A 19,670-nucleotide genomic window follows, 5' to 3' on the forward strand; every position below is an offset into this window, starting at 1 on the left:
TTTCCCCTCTAGTAGTTTCCTCATATACCTATGCTGATTACTACTCTACTGAATACTTGAGGGGGATCCCTTTTTAGATCTCCAGGGTACTCTTTCTCTGCAGCTCTCTCCTCGCTAGTATTGTTCTGTGAACCATAGCTGCTGCCTTGATCTCCCAGGACTCTCAGCTCCGTCTATTTAACTCAAGGGGTTTGCTTGGAGAGTCTCAAGACAGTAAGAAGACAGTGATCTCTCAGGGAGATCTTCTTTGTCCAGGGTCTTTAAATCTGTTGTTTTATGTATTTTGTCTGATTTTGTTGTTGTCGCTTAAAGCAAGAGGGTTAAGCCAGTCCCTGTTACTCCATCTTGACTGCAGCAGAAGTTCCTAGATGTATGTTTAACTCTAAGAAATTACCAACCAGTTTTCCAAAGTAGTTGTACCATTTTATACTTCTGTTAGCATAATATGGGAGTTCTAATTGCTCCATATGCTCATCTACATTTGGTCATGTTAGTCTTTTTATTTTAGTTATTCTGTTGAGTTTGAAATAGTATCATCCTGTAATTTTGATTTGTATTTTCTGAGGTAGTCATGTCCCGTTTTTAATATTCTTTAATTAAGAACGGTTCCTGGGCTTCCCTGGTGGCGCAGTGGTTGAGAGTCCGCCTGCTGATGCAGGGGACATGGGTTCGTGCCCCGGTCTGGGAAGATCCCATATGCCGTGGAGCAGCTAGGCCCGTGAGCCGTGGCCGCTGAACCTGCCCGTCTGGAGCCTGTGCTCCGCAACGGGAGAGGCCACAACAGTGAGAGGCCCACATACCGCAAAAAAAAAAAAAAAAAAAAAAAAAAAAAAACGGTTCCTTTCATGGCATTCACTCACCCCCCACTCACCCCCACCCCCCACCGGCCAGAGAATCCAGGCCAGTTGTATTGTTCCTTAATTTGGATTTGTCTGATTATTTCCTCATGATTGAGTTCATTAATCATTTTTGTCAAGTATACTACATGGATGATGTTTTATTTTTCTCAGTGTATCACATCAGAGGGCACATAATGTGAATTTGTGCTTATCATTGGTGATGATATGTTTGATTACATGGTTAAGGCAGTGTCTGCTCGATTTCCCTGTTTAAAAGTATCTTTTTCCTTTTATAATTAATAAGCAACCTATGGGGTGATAGTGTGACACTGTGAGAATTCTTTTTCCCCTAGCAATCTTCACTTAGTAGTTTTAGTATTCATTGGTTCTTATCTGAATCAGTTCAGTTATTACTATAATGATGATAAAATGGTAATTTTTTATTTCTGTCATACTTTATATATTTATTAGTTGACTTTTTCTCTGAAGAAGACATTTTCCTCCCCGAACACACACTTACTTTAGTATCCCATTTGGATTCATTCTGTTTTTAATTTATAAGCTAATTCATAACTTCACTCTTTAAAATGTCAACTTTGGCCAGTGGCTTCTTTTTTAAAAAAATAGATTTATTTTATTTATTTATTGGTTGCGTTGGGTCTTCATTGCTGTGCACAGGCTTTCTCTAGTTGCGGCAAGCGGGGGCTACTCTTCGTTGAGGTGCGGTGGCTTCTCTTGTTGTGGAGCACGGGCTCTAGGAGCACAGGCTTAGTAGTTGTGGTGCACGGGCCCAGATGCTCTGTGGCATGTGGGATCTTTCCGGACCAGGGCTCGAACCCATGTCCCCTGCATTGGCAGGCGGATTCTTAACCAGCCAGTGGCTTCTTCAAGCTGGTTGCTGTTTCCTCCTGATGTGTTCCCTTACTGTTGGCACAGCAAGGTATTCCAGGTTTTCCCTGGATTTGGCCATTTCTTTAAGGAGTACAGGTTTTCCTTTAGCGGAGAATCTTATTTAAAACAAAAGTCTGGGGCTTCCCTGGTGGCGCAGTGGTTGAGAGTCCGCCTGCCGATGCAGGGGACAGGGGTTCATGCTCCGGTCCGGGAAGATCCCACATGCCGCAGAGCGTCTGGGCCCGTGAGCCATGGCCGCTGAGCCTGCGCGTCTGGAACCTGTGCTCCGCAACAGGAGAGGCCACAGCAGTGAGAGGCCTGCGTACCGCAAAACAAAAACAAAAACGAAGAAACAAAAGTCTGAGCACTAGATCATTATTACATATGTATGTCTTGACTTTCCAATTTATGTAGAAGCTTCTAGAGGTCGAAAATACCAACATCTTCAGACTAAAATCCCTGCAGTGCCCTAGCCCTGGCACTACCATGCCCAAAGAGTATTCCTGTTATGAGGCGTGATTAGGGTGTTCATACGTAAGAGAACACATGGTGGCAGTAGAATCAAGATTAGTGTTGTAAAGTAAAGAGCATAAAGCAAGTCAGTTTCCTATTTTTTTTAAATGTTGACATTTACATTTTTTATCTCGTTTTGGTACATTGTCTTCTTTCGCTAAAGCCAAATTTATTTTTCCTTGCTTTGATACTATGAGAGTAGGCGTTGTTACCCTGGACGTTAGTTTCGACATCAGGGAAGAGACTAATCAACACCGTAAGCCTAGTGCTTTCACTAACTTTATGTATATGTTTCACTTTTATTTTTATCACTGAGTGTTTTAATGTGCATAGTTTTATTAATAAACCAGCACCCCAGAGTTTTCCATATTTTGGGTATTTTCTGTGACTAAAGCATTAATTAACCTTTAGAATGTCAGAATATTGACAGCTACATTTTCTTTTTTAGTCAAGCTCTATAATTCTTTATACTGAAAGAATACAATAATAATTTCATTGAGGTGGAACACAGCTTGTCTTGCCCCCTTTCTTCTCTTCTGTCACCCTTTTCCTCCTTAACAAACTCCTAGATATCTGCATGGTGTTTGAAGTTTTGGGGCATCATCTGCTCAAGTGGATCATCAAGTCCAATTATCAAGGGCTTCCTTTGCCTTGTGTCAAAAAAATTATTCAGCAAGTATGTATCTTAATATTTTCTATGTGGTGGGTTTTTTTTAAGGTTATACTCCATTTATAGTTATTATAAAATATTGGCTTATATTCCTTGTGTTGTGCAGTATATCCTTGTAGCTTATTTATTTTATACATAATAGTTTGTATGTGGTAATTTTTTTAGATTCTTAAAGTGTCAGGAGTTTCCTATTTCCAATAGAATTTTTATTTTTAAAGCTAGGTTTTTTTAATTGCTGAAATTATTTATTCAGCCCCTATTTATTGTGTTTATTCTGTTTTTAAATGTTTTAGTGTAATCATTTTCCCCCAGGTTCATCTTCTGTAATAATTATTAGATGGGGAGCTGAGTGTAATGCCTGATTTTAGAAATTTGGAGCCCTTATCTAGAAGTTCTGGTTGCAAAAATTGATTATATATTAATAGAAAATTGTCAGATTATTACCGTCTCTTTATATAACATTATTCATGAGCATTTTCTCATATTCTAAACAGCTTTCAATATATAGTGAAGAAGTTTGTCATCAGGAAAGTGGTAATACTTCAGAGGGCAAACAGTTTGTTTAGATAATGTGTTTTGTTGGACAGAGCTCCAAACTGGAAAGCAAGAGACCTCAGTTCTTCATCAACAAGGAAATTTGAATTTAAAGATACCTAAATCTCTTTCATGACCTACATTTCAGTAGTTAAAGGACAATGTCAACTGTTTATTCTTCGTCTCTGTAATGTATCAATAAATATCTCCAAATAGAATTAGCTTTGTAAAACTTGGAAGAACTTTTTATTGTAAATAAACTCTTGCCTTTGTTCATAGTTTACAATTAATCTTTCTGGGGAAGTTTGTTGTGCTTTAAAAAAAATGCTTTCTTTGTAGAAAACTACCATATCATTTTTATTTTTTCAAAATGTTGCATTGTGATTTCTTCCTTCTCCAGAAAGACTTGTATTTTGTGTTTGCAAGTCTACTGCTCTATTCCCATTCAGGTGTTACAGGGTCTGGATTATTTACACACCAAGTGCCGTATCATCCACACTGACATTAAACCAGAAAACATCTTGTTGTCAGTGAATGAACAGTACATCCGGAGGCTGGCTGCAGAAGCAACAGAATGGCAGCGATCTGGAGCTCCTCCACCTTCTGGATCTGCAGGTATATTTTCTTTGAGGACTTCACTTTCATTAGAAGTTAAGAGAAGTTCTTGTTTTTATTCTATTACCTGACAGTTAAGTAAAAGTAAAGCACCACTAATTCATTTAACAGTAAGATACAATAAGTACTTACATAAGAAGTAGTTCCAGCCTTCAAAGGACTTTTTATACTCAGTATTATTCCCATAGGAGAAGAAGACTGTGCCTTTTAGGTCCAGATATGTTGTGTATTGTAAAAGCTGATTCATGTTGTTGTTAAAATGTTTTCTCTTGTGATTTGATGGTCTTTTTTGATGTTCATACATGCTCACCTATGTGAATCAGTGATCCCTGTGCAGGGGCAAGATAACATTGCTAGTAAGAGCTTGGATTTAAGCACTGGAGTGGACATACCTATTTGGACTCCTTGCTTCATTCATTTAATGACCTTGGGCACATGACTTGACTTCTTTTTTCTCATGCAGGAGTTACTTGGATTAAATTTCATGTTAAAGCAGTTAGTAGTATGCCACACAGTATTATGCGTTAAATAAATGGTGGCTACTATGATTATGATGATTTTTTTCCATTTGTGGTACAGATTTTAATTTTCGTAGTTTAATTATATTTGAGGAACTCTCTTGATCCTCAAGTTGAAATATCAATTATCCAGAGACTTCCTTTGAAAAAGAAGACCTACAAAGGGGGCAAGGGGCAGTTGTTCAATGGGAATAGTTTCATTTTTGCACAATGAAAAAGTTCTAGAAATGTTACACTGTGTGAAATTAACACTACTGAACTGTATGCTTAAGGATGGTTAAGAGGGAAATTGTATATTACAAGTTTCTTACCACAATTTAAAAAAAAAATTTTTTTTTTTTTAAGGAAGACTGAAGATTCTACCTCCCACCTAAGCTAAACTAATATCCATAACATGCTATGTAATAAATTACTGTAGCTTTTGATGCCACTCTCCTTTTAAAACTGACAAGTGTCACAGGGAAGAATTAGTCCTGGGTGGGGATGAGAGGGTTGTTGCCTATCCTTTTCTGTTTTAAGCAGTACATGGGAATGAGTTTTTAGCAGCATTAATGATATAAATCAGAAAGGAGGACTTGGTTCTTTGCATATATTGATGCTATCTGGAGAAGAATTTATTAAAATTTATTTTAAGTTTGTTGACTTTTGTATGCATTGTTTGTTCTTTTAAAAAAAATAATGTTGCTTCTACCAAAATTGCTTAAAAACAGTAGTTCTCTCTACAATATAAACTGTACAAGAAAGACTTTTCATTCTGGTAGGGTGTCTTAGTTTATATTGCCTGCTGAATGCAAGGATTCTTACTTGGTTTTCTTTTCTTTTCAGTCAGTACTGCACCCCAGCCTAAACCAGTAAGTATAAGGTGTTTCTATATTTAATTCTGATCTATGGGCAATGGGCAGGGATTCTTCTGTTATGGATCACAGTTTATTTAGAGTTTGGAAACCAGAAAAAAAATATATTCCTGCACTTCTATAATTTTCTCCAATAAATTCCTGTGCATCTTCAGCAAGTTTGTACTGGTGAGGTTTCCATAAATTTGAGCATGAGAGTGGACCAGCCCCACAGACTGTTCAGAGGACCAAGATTTGTTGTTAATTTTGTTTTAATTTGGTTTCTTGAGAGTATCTGCATTTTTTAAATTAATGAAAAGCTTAAGTGCTATGTTAGGACAAGAGTGGAATTTAACTAGGAAGTAATTAAAATTAACAGTTATCTCCAACTGGGGATAATGGATTAGCCACCTGAAGGCTTTATCTGTTTGTAATCTCCGCCCAGGCTGACAAAATGTCAAAGAATAAGAAGAAGAAATTGAAGAAGAAGCAGAAGCGCCAGGCAGAATTACTAGAGAAGCGAATGCAGGAAATTGAGGAAATGGAGAAAGAGTCGGGCCCTGGACAAAAAAGACCAAACAAGCAAGAAGAATCAGAGAGTCCTGTTGAAAGACCCTTGAAAGAGAACCCACCTAATAAAATGACCCAAGAAAAACTTGGTATAAATAGAGCATCACAAAAATTACTTTATAGCAAACTTTAACATTAATTTATCATTGTTTTATAATATAGTGGTTTCATGCATATACAACATCTCTGGGGGTGTCGTTATACAGTAAGAATACAGAATTTGTCATAAATGTTAGGTAGGTAATATTCAAATGTAATTTCTAACTTTTCTCAGGATATGCAACGTAGACCTCATTTAGCAATTGGGTAAGAATAAGAAGATCTTTGTCCTTTCATAAATAGATTTTAGATGTGCAGTCATGTTTTTATGTCACCCTGTATAAGTTCTAGAAAACGTTTTAATCTTGTGGAGAGATTTTTTTTGTGTTCTTTCACGCATATGCATACACGTACATCCTTTTTGTCTTTGTTCCTTAGAAGAGTCAAGTACCATTCACCAGGATCAAACACTTACGGAACATGGTGTAGAGGGTGGTGCAGCAGAAATAAATTGCAATGGAGTAATTGAAGTCGTTAATTATACTGAGAACAATAATAAAGAAACATTGAGGCTTAAAGAGGATCTACATAATGCTAATGGCTGTGATGTCCAAAATTTGAAGCAGGAACCTAGTTTTCTAAGTTCCCAAAATGGAGACAGCAGCACATCTCAAGAAACAGACTCCTGTACACCTGTAACCTCTGAGGTGTCAGATACCATGATGTGCCAGTCTTCATCAAATGTAGACCGGTCATTCAGTGCACAGGACATTAGCCAACTTCAAGAAAGCATTCGAGCAGAGATACCCTGTGAAGATGAGCAAGAGCAAGAACATAATGGACCACTAGACAACAAAGGTACTTCCCTAGGACTCCTTCCCTGCATAACATGTTCATGAATTTCTAATAAGTCAGACAGACAAAGACAAATAATGTATGTTATCACTTATCTGTGGAACCTAAAAAATAAAACAGATGAATTCAGCAAAACAGAAACAGACTCACAGATATAGAGAATGATAGGTGGTTACCAGTGTGGAGAGGGAGGAAGGGAAAGGAGGAGGGGTGGGAGTAGGGGATTGAGAGGAACAAGCTACCATATATAATAAAATAGATAGGCTACAGGGATATATTGTACAGCACAGGGAAATATAGCATTACTTTTTGGTGACTTTAAATGGATTATAATCTATAAAAATTCTGAGTTGCTGTGTTTTATACCTGAAACTAATATGTTGTAAATCAGCTATACAATTTTTTTAAATTCACCACATAGAAAAAAATTTTTCATGAATTTCTAAACTAAAAGTACCATTGTTGTTATAAATATAGCTTTACAGCAGGTGTCCAAGTCACCTTCAGTGTGTAAATGTGTAGCTCAGTTTGATTTTTATTGGCTAAACAGTGAGTGTACAGCATTTTACTTGTTGCTGTGAAGGCAGAGGTTTTAATTCTGGGAAGTCAGGGTGTTGCTTTACTTGGTTTATTTTAGAAAATTTATTGTAGGTTGCCAGTTGGGGACCTGGGTGAATTACTTCGTAGAGTTTCATTAACCTTTGGTTATTTCTGTGTTCATTGAACAGTCTTATTGATGATACCTGTTGTCTATAGGAAAATCCACTGCTGGAAATTTTCTTGTTAATCCCCTTGAGCCAAAAAATGCAGAAAAGCTCCAAGTGAAGATTGCTGATCTTGGAAATGCCTGTTGGGTGGTAAGTGAAACTTGTCTCAGTCTTTTGAAGTGACTGGGGATAGATGAGAACTTGGACTTAGTTGTGCTAAAAGAAGAAAACATCTGCAGTTCTATACCCAAATTGCCAGTTAACATTTTAGTGAACTTTTTTTTACTTTTTCTTTTAACCATTTACACGAGTAGAGAGAATGGTATGATCCTGCCCCTATTCCAGGTACCTGTCACCCAGATTCAGTAATGTCAACTCCTGGCCGGTTTTGTTTTATCTATATCCTCGTTGACTTTCATACTCTCAATACCCACGTTCATACTTTCCCCTATTTTTAAAATCAGCATCTAACTTATTAATTGTAACCTTTTAATTCATTTAATATATTTCGAACACTTTTGTCAACCAGAAATTTACATCAAATTCAGTTGGTTATGTGATATTTGCCAGTATACTATAACCTTTACATACTCTTGACAGTTCTTTGTGATGAACATCTTTGCTCATGAGTCTTTTGAAGTTGACCTTAGGATGTCCTAGACATGAAATTACTAAGTCAGAAGTTGGGTACCTTTTTTAAAGGAGGTTTTTGACGTATAGTGTCATATTAATACTGTTGTTTACCTAGTTAAGAATGCTTTTTGTGGTTTTTTTGTTTGTTTGTTTTGCGGTACGCGGGCCTCTCACTGTTGTGGCCTCTCCCGTTGTGAAGCACAGGCTCCGGACGTGCAGGCTCAGCGGCCATGGCTCACGGGCCCAGCCGCTCCGCAGCATGTGGGATCCTCCCGGACCGGGGCACAAACCCGTGTCCCCTGCATCGGCAGGCAGACTCTCAACCACTGCACCACCAGGGAAGCCCTTTTGTGTTATTTTTAATGAATATCTTTAAAAAATCTACAATAGAATGATTTGCACATAAATGATACTATTCAAAGAGCTGTATGCTTTGTAAACAGGGATATTGGAGACAGTTTGAGGCAAAATCCACTTTAATAGGTCTTAGGCTTACTTTTGTACTTCAAATTCCCTATTCCACATGACATCCTATATCTAGTGGTTCATAACCTAGAAGGATCTCACTTTCAATATCGATTCTAGAATATTGTGATAACTTTGTGGAAAAACTGAAGTCAGTGCTTAGCACTGACTGATAGAAATGTAGAAAAGCTTTTCAAGGAATTAGAATTATTTCACCACGCCACCAGACAGTCCAGGCCACCATATATTTTCACCTGGGTGAGTTACATTAGCCTCCTCACTTCTCTCTTCTGTTGTCCTTCCCTCTTACTGACTGTTCTCAACATAGCTCTCAGAGTGATCCTTTTAAATGCAAGTCACGTCAGATATTCTTAAAACCTTGTGGTGGCTTCCTTCAGAATGAGTGCCAAAGTCCCTACCATGGCCCACACACCACCAAGCAAAAAACACTTATTATTTCTTCTGCCTGGAATTCTCTTCCCAAGATAATGTGTATAATTCACTCCTTCATTTTCTTCAAGTTCCTATTGAGATGTCATCTTACCCAGGGAGATCTTCCCCTGAACACCTAACATACAGTAATTAGCAAACCACCACTCTTTACACCCATTTTCTTTTTCTTCCTCTCCTCCCTCAATTCTTTTTTCTCCACAACACTTAACCCAATCTGATACTAGATATTTGTTTGTTTAATATCCCTCTCGCTATAATGTATGTCCCATCACAGCAGAGATTTTTTTCATTCACTGCTGTATCTATGGTACTTAGATCAGTGCCTGATATATAGGAGGTGCTCATTAAATATTCAAGTAAAACAATTACAGAGGAAAATATTGCCTCTGTAACAAATATCACATGGTATAAACTTCAAACGTTTGTCAGTTTTCTGCTCACATCATGTTTCAACCTCCTTTGCCTTTGTGTTTGGAACACCTTCCTTCATGCCTGCGTATGCATTTGGCATACTCTGCTTTATTTGGGTGCAGTCTTTCCTGTCATTTTTACTACAACAGAATTAATCTCTCTCTCTTCAACTATTATATACATTTTTTAATGGGTCTCTGTGCTAAAATGACTTTACATTCTTCTCATCCATTTATTCATTCAGCAAATATATTGGTACATATTCTGACCTGGGCACTAGGACAGTGGTGAACTGGACATGGGTGCCTTGTCCTGCTGGATCTTGGTCTAATCTCACATCTTGTTGGTCTCTTAAGCACAGCAGCATGTGGTATTTGGTAATGGAATTTTACATGATTTTCAAAGAGTTTGATTTTTTCAAATATTATACTTTTGCTCATCAGTTATGCACATGCATATATAGTTTAGGGACACTTACATAGATTTTGATTCAAAAGTCTGTCCCCCCTCCCTTTGCCAATTTGTCACTCCCCACATGAGGGTATTTACCTTCGCATTGCTAATAAATAAATTGGGTATATTGCTTCCAATTCTTTTTTTTCAGTTTTAGGTATTTCTGCCTTTTCGAAAGTAGGACTTATCTACCACTACAACTATCCCCTATCTTGTCAATTTAATATGACTTGGCTAAATGACTCCATGTTTACATTATTAGGACTCTAACGCTGTCTTCAGCTGAACTAAGCATATATTGTGGTATGATTCCTTTTCCCTTTCTGCCTAACACTGTGTTTCATTTGCTTAGTTGTCTTTGTATTACTTATCACTTAATTCCACCCCACACTTTGATCCAGTGCTATGATTACACTTTAATACACATGGATACCTTGGGTATTGTTTCAACTTTTTCTTCCTAAAGAGCTCTATCCTGGAACCTGTGCTCTGCTAATTTGTGTTCATCTCTTGGGTTGCCCTGTAGCTTGCTGCATCACTGACACTTGGGATTTCCTTTCATAAATGTCCTGGAGATTATTTTTATATCCCGTTTCCTGTCTCTCTGATCTTCTTTCTTGGTTTACTCCATCATGGTTTTTGTTTGTTTGTTGTTTGTTTGCTTGTTTTAATATCTTTATTGGAATATAATTGCTTTACAATGGTGTATTAGTTTCTGCTTTATATCAAAGTGAATCAGCTATACCTATACATATATCCCCATATCTCCTCCCTCTTGCATCTCCTACCCTCCCTATTTTGTTTGTTTGTTTGAAGTATATACAACTTCTAGTAGCTTCCTCAGAAAGGGTGTGTGTGATTGAGGGAGTGGGCATGCTTGTATGTCTAATAATGTCTTTATTCTGTTTTTACACTCAGTTGGCTGCATGTAAAATTCTAGGTTGAAAATCATTTTCCCTCAGAATGTTTGTCATTGCTCCATTGTTTTCTAGTTTCCTGTCTTATTGCTGCTAAAAGACCAAAGTCATTCTGATTCTTGGACCTTTGTATGAAGCCTTTTCCCCTGTGAAAGTCTGCAGGATCATTTCACAGCGATGTGCCTCATGAGGTCTGTTTTCATCGATTAGCTAAGGGACCCAGTGTGCACTTTCAGTATTGAAACTCTGGTTCTTTGGTTTTGATTCTTTCTTGATTTTTTTTCTCTTTTTTAATTCTCTAGCTCTGAAATCTCATTATTCAAATGTTAGATTTATGCAGGTTCTCTCATTTTCTTTCTCTCCTATTTTCTAGATTTTTCTTTTTGCTTATTTTCTGGGAGATTTCTCAGCTTGTTCTTTTAAGCCTTATTTTTTCTTATTTCTCCTATTATATCCTTACTTTCCAAGAGTTCTTTGGTTCCCTGATTATCTCTGAGAGGATATTGATTATTTTTTCATTTTTGACATTTTCTTCTTCTTTTTTTTTTTAAATATTCATTTTATCAACCTGTAATTCACAAGTGTCTGATTTTTTTTTTTTGTCTGAATTGGGTCTTCGTTGCTGCATGCAGGCTTTGTCTAGTTGCGGTGAACAGGGGCTACTCTTTGTTGTGGTGCGGTGGCTTCTCTTGTTGCAGAGCACAGGCTCTAGGCGTGTGGGCTTCAGTAGTTGAGGCACGTAGGCTCAGTAGTTGTGGCTCATGGGCTCTAGAGCACAGGCTCAGTAGTTGTGGCGCACAGGCTTAGTTGCTCCACGGCATGTGGGATATTCCCAGACCAGGGATTGAACCCATGTCGCCTGCATCGGCAAGTGGATACTTAACCACTGCGCCATCAGGGAAGTCCTCTACTTCTTTACATAGTGTCTCTTGCCTTCTTTGTTCAGGATCATTAAACAAAAAACTGACCATATGAGTGGAGTGCCAGAAAGCTGTTTGGAAGCTTTGTGCCTGGGTGGTTCTTGTTGACTGTCATTCACTATAAAATGATTTGTCTGAGCTATTTCATTTTCATCCTCAGATGTCAGGGTCTTGGACTGGTCATACTTCCTGCAGAAAACTTGCAGTCTTCCTCAGATCTCTTACCTGGGGAGTGAATGCCTGGCTGCTAGTGTTTTGGAAACTGAGTTAAGCAAGAAAACTGGGGCTCAACATGCAATTTACATGTAGTCACTTAATTTCCCTGTTTTCAGGATAGTACTCTCCCCTCAACCATGCCGAGCATCCTCCAGAAACTGTCTTACCCACTCCAGAGAAACCCTCTAAGTGTCTGTCAGGCCAGGGAAAGGCTGTTATACTGCATCATGCCCTGTGTTCTGGAGCTCTCTTTCTTTAAAAGATATTCTAAAGCAGATTTCTGGAGTACCCTCCCCGCTACTTCCAGAGATACCTGATACCACCGAATCCTGAGCCTTGGGAGGACTACTGTGGAATACCTCACACTGCTTCTCCGCTTTCACCAGTGGCTTATTATTCAGCTTTCCTGGATCCATTAAGACACTTGCCAGTGATCTCTCTGCTTTCCAGCTTCTAAATAGTATTGCTCTGACTCCTTTGTCTTCTCTTTGTCAGTTTATGCTTTAAAAATTAACGCTGGGGGGCTTCCCTGGTGGCGCAGTGGTTGGGAGTCCGTCTGCCGATGCAGGGGACACGGGTTCGTGCCCCGGTCTGGGAGGATCCCGCGTGCCGCCGAGCGGCTGGGACCGTGGGCCGTGGCTGCTGGGCCTGTGTGTCCGGAGCCTGTGCTCCGCGGTGGGAGAGGCCACAGCGGTGAGAGGCCCGCGTACTGCAAAAAAAAAAAAAAGAAAAGAAAAAAATAACGCTGGGGCTTCCCTGGTGGCGCAGTGGTTGAGAGTTCGCCTGCCGATGCAGGGGACACGGGTTCGTGCCCTGGTCCGGGAAGATCCCACATGCCGTGGAGCGGCTGGGCCCGTGAGCCATGGCCGCTGAGCCTGCGCGTCCGGAGCCTGTGCTCTGCAACGGGAGAGGCCACAACAGTGAGAGGTCCGCGTACCGCAAAAAAAAAAAAAAAAAAATTAACGCTGGATTCGCTACAAAAGTGGAGTTTCAGGAGTGAGTGGATGTGTATGTTTCCAATCCACCTTCTTTACTTTTGCTGATTCTTGACCTCATTTACAGTGTATTTGTAAGGCAGTAGTGAGGCATGATGAGTAAAGACAACTCCCTTGAACAGCATGTTCATTTTTCTAACTGTATCACCTGCAGTACATTTCCATTTCAAACTCAGTATCTGAACCCATTGTTTTCCTGTAAAACCACTTCCCTCTCTAAGTCTCTCCATCCGTGTCGACAGCCTCTACCACAGAGTTCTTTTTGACTCTTCCTCCTTGTCTCCCACTTGAATTGAATTTTTAAATTGTGCTCATTCTTTCTGTGAATGTCCTTGGTTTTAACTCTTCCTTCCCTATTTCCACAGCCATTGTTCAGATGTTCATTACTAAGCCTAGATCTGGCCACAAACCAGAAGATTACTGGAATGGTGTTCTCAGAGGTCCTATCAGTCTTCTTACAGTACACTGTCCTGTTTACTAACGTGCAGTGGTGTTCTCTTGTCTGCCAAATGAAATTGAAACTCTTCAACCTAGCAGTTAGCTATGTTTGGCTTTAGCAAATGTCTTTCTGTGCCTTTATTTATGATGTTCCCTCCACCTGAAGTACTTTTTGCTCTTTTGCAAACTTAGTCCAGTACCCTGTGGAGCTCTGGTCAATGCTGGTTTTTCTACCTGAAGGTTTCTCTGCCTAATTTCTCCTGTTCACAAATGCTGTTCCTTGTTTTTTTGTTTGTTTGTTTTTTAATATTTTAATAGGATTAGAAAATCATCTTTCACACTACATGTTTTAATATTTTCTGAATTTTGTTTCCTGTGTATGACTCATTTGAAGCTTCTTTTTTCTGTATTATTTTTTATTACGGAAAATTTCAAACCTATACAAAAGTAAAGAGTGGAATAATCTCCCCTGCTGTTATACTAGTGTCACCCAGCAATTATCAACTCATTGCCTGTTTTTCACCTATATCCCCACCCTGACACCCACTCGAGATCATTTTGAAGTATATCCCAGGCATCTTATTTTCATTTGTAAATATGGCTTTCTAAAAAATGATTCTTTTAGGTAACCATGACACCATTGTTAACACCTAAAAAGGTTGACAGTTAACTAATATCAAATATTCAGTCAGTTTTGCCAGTTATCTCATAAACATTCCTCTAATTTTGTTGGTTTAGAACAAGATCCAAATAAAATCCATGAATGCCAGACTGGGTACTGTGTCTCTTAAGTTGCTTTTATAAAGAGGTTTTCCCTTTCTTTCCCATACATGTGTTAAAGAAACGTTTTGCTGATTGCATCCCCATGGTGCTTAACATGGTCTCTGTTTCCCCAAGATTCGTATTTGATATTTTTGGAGGAGTAAGGGAGGCAAAAGAGAATGAGAGCAAGAAGTCTTTATATAGGTGGTGTTTATAAGGTTCTTAAAACTTGAAACTTACATCTTTTATTTTCCTATAATGAGCACACAGCAAGAAGAGTTTGAACTGAACCTAAATTTGTATCATTTATTTGTTGAAATACAAGTTATTAATTTTAGACAAATGAACAACTTAATTTTTGTTTGGGGTAATAGTTTTCCATTTCTTAAAAAGCGATTGTTATTCCCTAACCTGTGTATCTATATTAAGTTCAGACTTATGTTTAGAGAAATAATTTGGAGTAGACAGCATATAAAGAAAAGTGCTGTTTGGAGCTAATAACGTCTAAATGATACTTAAGAAATTAGCCACATGGGAATTTTGGTTTGGGGAAAGCTTCGGTGAACTTATTTTAATCTCCATCATTAAGCAGTCATGACTTGTTACTTCTTAGAATAAAGGAATTTTTAAATACTGTTTCTTTCTTCATTTACTCAGCACAAACATTTCACTGAAGATATTCAGACAAGGCAGTATCGCTCCTTGGAAGTTCTGATAGGATCTGGCTATAATACCCCTGCTGATATTTGGAGCACAGCGTGCATGGTAATGTTTTTCCCATTGACTTTAACTTGTTACGTGGTAATTTGCTAATTTCAGTAGACCAGTGGATTAACAAACAAAAGGATTTTTTTTCTGACTCATCACTGGCACTCTGAATCCTGTGTCTGGAGAGGTCTGAATTTAAAAGCTTAGTTACAAACATCTGACATTCCGTTCGGTTCCTGCCAAATTCCTGTTAGGTGAAGGAACCAAATGTTTTCTACTACAGATTGGGGTTGCGGGGCGGCTAAAAACAACTGCTCAGACACGGTGCTGCTTTTGATGAGGAGAAGTTACTCTTACCCTTGCCCTCAGCTCTGATCTATTTTCAGATTAGGGAAAACCCTGGAAACTGCTTCATTCTGTACAGTTTAGCAGTCACTCAGCCGTCTTTGCACCTCACAGGATATGAAGCTCAGTCATCCATGGATTCATAAGTTGCTGCTTTGACCTTGTCAGGCAACTACTCAAGTAGTCAGACTTAGTTGATATTAAATGACTTCCCACAGATAGCCTCATGTTGGAACATATTATATTGTTTCCTGAAGTGGAGTGTACTCTTCAATTTGTAATTGTGGATTTACTTTTTTCTCTTCCACTCATTTTAAGTACTGGCAGGAACCATGTCTATAATGTATAGCTAAGTGTCTGGTGCAGGGCCTGGGACATTTTGAGGGGGTGCAATGCACTGCTAATGCTAACTTCCTGGAGTTGTCACAGACTTCACAGATTAAAGGCATAGTTTTCCACAAGACTACCCTCACTTCAGACACCAGCTGCAAGCTCTGGGGTCCACAGGCCACCTGCACCTCCTGACCATCTGGCTACAAATTGGGAGTTTCCATTGTCCTTTCAGATTCAGTAGTTTGCTAGAATGACTCACACAACTCAGGGAAGTTCTAAAACATTTCAGTTTTGATATAAAGGTTACAAATCAGGACCAGCCAAATGAAGACATGCATACAGTGAGGTCTGAGAGTGGACCAAAGGTTAAGCTTCTGTGTTCTTAGGACACATCAGTTTCCTGGTACGTCAGTGTGTATCACCAACCAGGGAAGTTCACCCAAGCTTTAGGTGCCCAAAATTTTTACTGAGATTTCGTTACTTGGGCATGATTTATTGAATCATTGGTCATGTGGTTGAACTCAGTCTCCAGCCCCCTTCCCTTCCTGAGAGGTTGGGAGGTCAGTTTTGACAACACTCAGCCCAAAACCTCAACCCTCTAATTGCACAGTTGGTCTTGTCCAACTTGGTGGCATATCCAACCCCCCTCTTGAAACTGTGTCTAGGGGCCCACTATGAGTCACCTCATCAGTATAAACTTAAGTGTGGTCCGAAGGGGCCCACCATGAATAACAAAAGGCGCGTTTATCACTTGGAAAGCCCAAGAGTTGAGAGGCTTCCTCCCGGGAAACAGGAACAAGATCAAACAAATTCTTTAGTATACAATAATACTTAATAAATGTTTGTGGACCATCAAATGAGTGAACTAAATCAGAAACATATTAAACTGTCATTTCAATTAACATTTAGTATTTATAATCAACTTTGGGGAAAACTTAAAAGAGAAAGGACAGACTAGAAGCCCCAACCTGTTTTGTGTCATAGATTTCTTTGACGCCCACATTCCTGAAAACCTTTGTCTTCCAAAGATAATAAAGTTTAAACCATGTTGTTAATATGGCATGACCTTCTAAATTATTTTGTTATGGCATGTCTGTGGTCTTTTAAGGGGGAGGGCTGTCTAAATTGAAGATGATTTGGTATTGTGTGTACAAGATGAAAGAACATTGGAAGAAAATCTTCTTTCTTGCCATACTTTAAAGCTTTGTGTTGAGGAATCTGATTTGGATTGAGTTGGTAGAGGAAATAATTGATAGAGATGCCGCCATACAAAATACAGCTAGTTTGTAGGTGGCATCTGATTTATTATGATGTGGTTCTTAGTAGTGGGTTAATTGAGGGCAGTAGGTCCTGCTTGCTATGTAACATAGTATGTACGGTGTCAGGCTTAAGAAGGCAAAAAGGCAAAAAAGATGAAAGGGGGGTGGATTAACCTTGGCCCCTCTTTGGACCAGCTCATGTGCAGGAATTTTTTTGACCAAAGGAGGGAAAGCACTTACCTGACTTGAGACAATATCATGAAAACTTGAGGCCCATTTGTTCCCCCAAATTTCTCTCATTTTGCTAATAGATGTAGAAAACGTGCTTTAAATTTCACCATACTCAGAGAATAAAAATAAATCTTGGAATATCAGAAGTGCCTGGAGAGATGGATCATCCTTCATCTAGTACAATTAATTGATGGAAAGATTGGGACCCTTTCTGAGGTAAAAAGGCAAGTTGAGAGATTGCCTGCCACTTCAGTGATTGAGACTACAAAGTTAGAAGGAAAGTTATAAGAAGGGAATGCTCTGTGAAGAGCATTAAGAATTAATAAAGAATAGATGTTTTAAAATTCTCCAAACGTTCTATGGATTTTGACAAGTTTGTAATGACATGTATCTACTACCATAGTATCATACAGCATAGTTTCACTGCCCTAAGAATCCTCTGTGCTCTGTCTCTTCATCCATCTGCACCCCCTGCCAACCCCTGGCCACCACTGATGTTTTTATTGTCTCTATAGTTTTGCCTTTTCCAGAATGTCATAGTTAGAATCATACAGTATAATTCAGTTTAGCTTTTTTTCACTTTGTAATATCATTTATGGTTCCTCCATGTCTTTTTATGACTTGATAGCTCATTCCTTTTTGTCACTGAATAATATTCCATTATCTGGATGTACCAGCACACTGGATTTATCATACCTTCCCTGATTTTGCCTCTGTCTGTTAGCATGACCCTGACTGACGTAAAATAGGCCCTGTGGTCAGTGTGAGACAAGCACAGGAGTGGGCACCAGGAGCCGTGGATTCTAGGATGGACTTGGCCTTTCTGTTCTGGTCAGTTTTCTCATCTGTAAAGGAAAGATGTTTAACTAGGTGTTTTGTAATCTAGAGTTTCTACTAGTTTTCATTTCTGATGTTGTGATCTTTCGGTTTGGTTTGGTTTTTTTACTGTTATCTTATTTATAAAATTGTAACTACTAGCAACTACCTTATGTTCCAAAAATAAAGTTCTTTTAGAGAACTTTAGGTAACGAGTTGTAAGTATCTAGGTGGAAAATTTTAGAATATTTTAAACTTTTAGAAAACTATCTACTTTTTTTTTTTAGCTTTAATATCTTCACTGAATCCCCTACTATGAGATGGAAAAATTAAAGTACTGGTTTCAGAAGAGACTGACAGACTTTGATGAATAAGAATCACAAATTGTTTCTGTTCTGCTTTGAGACCGTAAACCTCAGGATAATTAGAGGGTGAAACAGGTATCTGTTCTATCAGTGTAGTTCAGTTTCATAACAAACTGCTAGCATGTAAAACAAGCTATGCCTAGCAAGAAGCCACAGCATCTCTGACATTTTAGAGACAATCCTGAAACTTCTGCTTTTGTGGCCTTGCTCTGGGTAGTGGTACAGCCCAAGTTATACATTTTTTGAGAAAGGCTATTCTATCGTAACACTGGCAAACCACCAAGACCTAGATAGACATGGGTCTGAATTGAGAATGTGCCCCACCTAATCCACTCCACAGTTCTTGAGATTGTCTGGGCTGGTTAGTACCATTGAGTCAACCAAAACTGACCCATGGCTAGCAGTTGACTTATAACTATACTTTTTATATCAATAAGGTCCTTTTTAAAACTGCTGTTAAATTACTTGGTTTAATTTTAGTCAGTGAAAAATTAATACAACCCCATCACTCACACGCTGTCCTTCTGTACTGGTTGACACTTATTCCTGAGGAAATCACTTTTTCAGTCCCTCTCAAACACTGTTTACAAGACGTTTTCTTGTTATAGGGGACTTGTGCCTTTTCCTGGTTGGTGGTTGCTAACCTGCTGGTCAATATGAGTAGCTCCTGACTCCATTTATACTTAATCTTTTTCTGTAGACCTAGGAATTGGGGACTCTCTATCTGGGACAGTGCTTTTCCAAAGCAAAACTTTAAAAATGTACTTTTTAGCAAACACTGAAGAGTCATAGGTAGAAAAATGTCTGAATTTTTTTGGTTTTGATTTTAGATACAGAATGTTAATTTCTAGCCATGTGAAGTTATAAGTTATTCATGTTTATCTCATTAATAATTTAATAACTTAGAATCACCTTAGATATGCCCCTCTCTGAGCAAAAAGAGAAACTTAAGAGAGCTGAATTACTGATTGAAGGATTGGGGTGTACAGGGCTTGGAATAATCCACATATTGATATTAACTGAGTTTTTGCAGTTTTCCTGCTCCATTTTATTAAGGTACAGGTGTGAAAGGAAAGCTTTTTAGGAATAATCTTAGAGAATTTTTTAAATAATCATTTGCAGGTTTTCCAAGAAGAAAAAATTACTTAAAATTGAGCCAAATAGCAGTAAATTTCCCAAACGTCTTTCTTTTTTATGCTTTCATAAGCTTTCCTCTTTTTCTTAGGCCTTTGAACTGGCCACAGGCGACTATTTATTTGAACCTCATTCAGGGGAAGAGTACACTCGAGATGAAGGTAAGTCCCCTCAACCAAGGATGTCTGTGCACGGTGGCTAATGTAATTTGCTAGTACTGAAGAGCCTTAGT

General features: G+C 38.6%; 1 protein-coding gene across 3 annotated transcripts in view; it reads left to right on the top strand.

Moving 5' to 3' along the window:
- Nucleotides 1-19,670, top strand: part of SRPK1 (SRSF protein kinase 1) — an 81,791-nt gene that overhangs the window by 53,338 nt on the left and 8,783 nt on the right. For all 3 annotated transcript variants that reach the window (XM_079934928.1, XM_079934930.1, XM_079934929.1), the window contains exons 7-14: nt 2,813-2,919; nt 3,897-4,062; nt 5,406-5,431; nt 5,859-6,072; nt 6,461-6,880; nt 7,634-7,734; nt 14,905-15,012; nt 19,530-19,599. In XM_079934928.1, coding sequence (XP_079791054.1) covers nt 2,813-2,919; nt 3,897-4,062; nt 5,406-5,431; nt 5,859-6,072; nt 6,461-6,880; nt 7,634-7,734; nt 14,905-15,012; nt 19,530-19,599 — 1,212 coding nt within the window. The remainder of the gene's footprint in view (nt 1-2,812; nt 2,920-3,896; nt 4,063-5,405; nt 5,432-5,858; nt 6,073-6,460; nt 6,881-7,633; nt 7,735-14,904; nt 15,013-19,529; nt 19,600-19,670) is intronic.

This window comes from Stenella coeruleoalba, assembly GCF_951394435.1.
Source record: "Stenella coeruleoalba genome assembly, chromosome: 10".
NCBI classification, from domain to species: domain Eukaryota; kingdom Metazoa; phylum Chordata; class Mammalia; order Artiodactyla; family Delphinidae; genus Stenella; species Stenella coeruleoalba.